At 45.8% G+C, this 5021-nt stretch overlaps 1 protein-coding gene across 1 annotated transcript; it reads right to left on the bottom strand.

Moving 5' to 3' along the window:
- Positions 1-3860: 3860 nt before the first annotated feature.
- On the bottom strand, positions 3861-4616 carry LOC123765012 (zinc finger protein 543-like). Its single transcript, XM_069337572.1, has one exon. The coding sequence runs from the start codon at positions 4614-4616 to the stop codon at positions 3861-3863; it is 756 nt and encodes a 251-aa protein (XP_069193673.1).
- Between the last annotated feature and the right edge of the window lie 405 nt (positions 4617-5021).

Below are 5021 nucleotides of genomic sequence, written 5' to 3'. Positions count from 1 at the left end.
ATGATGGAAGCCAAAACCGCCAATAGTTTCAATGCACTGTATGACAAACAGTGCTGGGTAGACGGGACACCACGAGCGTAGCTCTCACCCTGTAACTATACTTAGGTAATTAAACGTAATATTATATATATTATATAATATTTATTTGGATCTAATTTAAAAGTATTATTCACAAATATGGGAAAGAAAGTTCTAAACTTTGTTATATCATACACTATAAAAATATAAAATATTTATTTACTAATGGAAGATTCTTAGTTTAACACTGGCAGCTTCCCTGTTGCTTGCTCAATCTATGAGCAACATCTAACCTTTACACTGGCAGCTTCCCTGTTGCTTGCTTCTTTTGGACTATGTGGAGCATCTAACCTTTTACACTGCCAGCTTCCGTTGCTTGCTTGGTCTATGAGGAGCATCTAACCTTCTACACTGCCAGCTTCCCTGTTGCTTGCTTGATCTATGAGCAGCATCTAACCTTTTACACTGGCAGCTTCCCTGTTGCTTGCTTGATCTATGAGCAGCATCTAACCTTTTACACTGGCAGCTTCCCTGTTGCTTGCTTGGTCTATAGAGCATCTAACCTTCTACACTGCCAGCTTCCCTGTTGCTTGCTTGGTCTCTCTGGAGCATCTAACCCTCTACACTGGCAGCTTCCCTGGCGCTTGCTTGGTCTTCGTGGAGCATCTAACTTTCTACACTGCCAGCTTCCCTGGTGCTTGCTTGATCTGTGAGGAGCATTTAACCTTTTACACTGGCAGCTTCACTGGTGCTTGCCTGATCTATGAGGAGCATTTCTTTTACACTGGCAGCTTCACTGGTGCTTGCTTGGTCTATGAGGAGCATCTAACCTTCTACACTGGCAGCTTCCCTGGTGATTGCTTGGTCTCTCTGGAGCATCTAACCTTCTACACTGCCAGCTTCCCTGGTGCTTGCTTGGTCTATGTGGAGCATCTAACCTTCTACACTGCCAGCTTCACTGTGCTTGCTTGGTCTGAGGAACATCTAACCTTCTACACTGCCAGCTTCACTGTGCTTGCTTGGTCTATGAGGAGCATCTAAAATTCTACACTGCCAGCTTCCCTGGTGCTTGCTTGGTCTATGAGGAGCATCTAAAATTCTACACTGCAGCTTCCCTGGTGCTTGCTTGGTCTATGGAGCATCTAACCTTGTACACTGCCAGCTTCCCTGGTGCTTGCTTGGTCTATGAGGAGCATCTAACCTTGTACACTGCCAGCTTCCCTGGTGCTTGCTTGGTCTATGAGGAGCATCTAACCTTGTACACTGGCAGCTTCACTGGTGCTTGCTGGTCTATGAGGAGCATCTAACCTTGTACACTGCCAGCTTCCTGGTGCTTGCTTGGTCTATGAGGAGCATCTAACCTTGTACACTGCCAGCTTCCCTGGTGCTTGCTTGGTCTATGAGGAGCATCTAACCTTGTACACTGCCGCTTCCCTGGTGCTTGCTTGGTCTATGAGGAGCATCTAACCTTGTACACTGGCAGCTTCACTGGTGCTTGCTTGGTCTATGAGGAGCATCTAACCTTGTACACTGCCAGCTTCCCTGGTGCTTGCTTGGTCTATGAGGAGCATCTAACCTTGTACACTGCCAGCTTCCCTGGTGCTTGCTTGGTCTATGAGGAGCATCTAACCTTGTACACTGGCAGCTTCACTGGTGCTTGCTTGGTCTATGAGGAGCATCTAACCTTTTACATTGGCAGCTTCCCTGGTGCTTGCTTGGTCTGAGGAACATCTAACCTTCTACACTGGCAGCTTCCCTGGTGCTTGCTTGGTCTGAGGAACATCTAACCTTCTACACTGGCAGCTTCCCTGGTGCTTGCTTGGTTTATGAGGAGCATCTAACCTTTTACACTGCCAGCTTCCCTGGTGCTTGCTTGGTCTATGAGGAGCATCTAAAATTCTACACTGCCAGCTTCCCTGGTGCTTGCTTGGTCTGAGGAACATCTAACCTTCTACACTGGCAGCTTCCCTGGTGCTTGCTTGGTCTATGAGGAGCATCTAACCTTTTACATTGGCAGCTTCCCTGGTGCTTGCTTGAACTATGAGGAGCATCTAACCTTTACACTGGCAGCTTCCCTGGTGCTTGCTTGGTCTATGAGGAGCATCTAACCTTCTACACTGCCAGCTTCCCTGGTGCTTGCTTGGTCTATGAGGAGCATCTAACCTTGTACACTGCCAGCTTCCCTGGTGCTTGCTTGGTCTATGAGGAGCATCTAACCTTGTACACTGCCAGCTTCCCTGGTGCTTGCTTGGTTTATGAGGAGCATCTAACCTTGTACACTGCCAGCTTCCCTGGTGCTTGCTTGGTCTATGAGGAGCATCTAACCTTGTACACTGCCAGCTTCCCTGGTGCTTGCTTGGTCTATGAGGAGCATCTAACCTTGTACACTGCAGCTTCCTGGTGCTTGCTTGGTTTATGAGGAGCATCTAACCTTGTACACTGCCAGCTTCCTGGTGCTTGCTTGGTTTATGAGGAGCATCTAACCTTGTACACTGCCAGCTTCCCTGGTGCTTGCTTGGTCTATGAGGAGCATCTAACCTTGTACACTGCCAGCTTCCCTGGTGCTTGCTTGGTCTATGAGGAGCATCTAACCTTGTACACTGCCAGCTTCCCTGGTGCTTGCTTGGTCTATGAGGACATCTAACCTTGTACACTGCCAGCTTCCCTGTGCTTGCTTGGTTTATGAGGAGCATCTAACCTTGTACACTGGCAGCTTCCCTGGTGCTTGCTTGGTCTATGAGGAGCATCTAACCTTGTACACTGCCAGCTTCCCTGGTGCTTGCTTGGTCTATGTGGAGCATCTAACCTTCTACACTGCCAGCTTCCCTGGTGCTTGCTTGAACTATGAGGAGCATCTAACCTTTTACACTGCCAGCTTCCCTGGTGCTTGCTTGGTCTATGAGGAGCATCTAAAATTCTACACTGCCAGCTTCCCTGGTGCTTGCTTGGTCTATGAGGAGCATCTAACCTTTTACATTGGCAGCTTCCCTGTTGCTTGCTTGGTCTGAGGAACATCTAACCTTCTACACTGGCAGCTTCCCTGGTGCTTGCTTGGTCTGAGGAACATCTAACCTTCTACACTGGCAGCTTCCCTGGTGCTTGCTTGGTCTGAGGAACATCTAACCTTCTACACTGGCAGCTTCCCTGGTGCTTGCTTGGTCTGAGGAACATCTAACCTTCTACACTGGCAGCTTCCTGGTGCTTGCTTGGTCTGAGGAACATCTAACCTTCTACACTGGCAGCTTCCCTGGTGCTTGCTTGGTCTGAGGAACATCTAACCTTCTACACTGGCAGCTTCCCTGGTGCTTGCTTGGTCTGAGGAACATCTAACCTTCTACACTGGCAGCTTCCCTGGTGCTTGCTTGGTCTGAGGAACATCTAACCTTCTACACTGGCAGCTTCCCTGGTGCTTGCTTGGTCTGAGGAACATCTAACCTTCTACACTGGCAGCTTCCCTGGTGCTTGCTTGGTCTGAGGAACATCTAACCTTCTACACTGGCAGCTTCCCTGGTGCTTGCTTGGTTTATGAGGAGCATCTAACCTTCTAAGAAAAAATTGTAAGAAAAACTATATAAACAAAAGTAGCTTTACAGATGTCCAACTGCCAAGGTGGCAGCACAGCATCTTCACGATGTTGCTTGCAAGTTTCGTGTTGGAGTAATGCCTATTATTAATGCCTATTATATAAATAATGCTATTATATAAAAATCTGAAAATAAATGTCACTCAACATATAACCAATGCATACACCATTGAATGCCTTTTAAAATTAATATGGGTACTAAGACCTTTTCCTCAAGACAAGACATCAGGTTTAATGAGTTCATCCCCAGAATGATGAATCAGTCAACTAATAATTCTGCTACATTTTGTAAATCTTCTCCGACACCTGGCACACTCAAGGGCTTATTACCCATATGTACCATTATATGCTTTTTCATACGGTCAAGACGGCCAAATTTTTTTCCACACACAGTGCATTTGAAAGGTTTATCATCTGAATGCACCATCATGTGCCTTTTTAAATGTAAAATACGGCTGAACATTTTCCCACACTCTGGACATTCATGAGGTTTGTCACCCGTATGCAAAATCCTGTGTTGATTCATATTTCCAAGAAGACTGAATCTTCTTCCACACTCAGGACACTCGTGTGGCTTATCTCCGGTATGCACCATCATATGAGTTTTCACATGGTCAACACGGCGGAATTTTTTTCCACACACAGGACACTCGTAAGGTTTATAATCAGTATGAACTAACATGTGTTTTATAAGCCTCCGACGTTCAGTAAATCTTCTCCCGCAGTCAGCACACTCAAGAGGTTTAACACCAGTATGAAACTTTCTATGAATTTTCATATATCTGAGTTTGTCAAATCTTCTCCCACACTCTGGACACTCATAAAATTTATCACTCGAATGCACAAACATGTGACTTATTATACTACTACGGTCAGGAAAGCTTCTTCCACACTCGGTACACTCAAAAGGTTTAACACCAGTATGCACCATCCTGTGCCTTTTCAGATTTTCAAGACCAGTGAATGTTTTCCCACACTCTGGACACTTAAAGGGTTTATCACCAGTGTGCACCATCATGTGCCTTTTCAAATGTTCAGGACGGATGTATGTTTTCCCACACACTGAACACTCATGACGCTTATACCCTGTATGCATTAGCATATGACTAATATAACTCCTTCGTTCTGTAAATTGTCCTCCACACTCAGCACACTCTAAAGGTTTATCACCCGTATGAACTTTCCTGTGTGTTTTTAAATTACTAGGGCAGCTGAATGCTTTCCCACACTCAGGACACTCGTGTGGTTTTTCACCCGTATGCACCAACCTATGCCTTTTTATATGTTCAAGACGGCTGAATGTTTTCCACACACTGGACATTCGAAAGGTTTATCACCTGAATGCACCGTTCCATGCCTTTTTAAATGTAATAGACGACTAAATGTTTTCCCACAATCTGGACATTCATGAGGTTTTTCA

This window comes from Procambarus clarkii, chromosome 5 (assembly GCF_040958095.1).
Source record: "Procambarus clarkii isolate CNS0578487 chromosome 5, FALCON_Pclarkii_2.0, whole genome shotgun sequence".
Taxonomy (NCBI): domain Eukaryota; kingdom Metazoa; phylum Arthropoda; class Malacostraca; order Decapoda; family Cambaridae; genus Procambarus; species Procambarus clarkii.
This window is presented reverse-complemented; position numbering and strand designations above follow the sequence as displayed.

Coding starts and splice junctions, on each gene's coding strand:
- LOC123765012 (XM_069337572.1), bottom strand. CDS start 4,616: ATGGTGCACACTGGTGATAAACCCTTTAAGTGTCCAGAGTGTGGGAAA.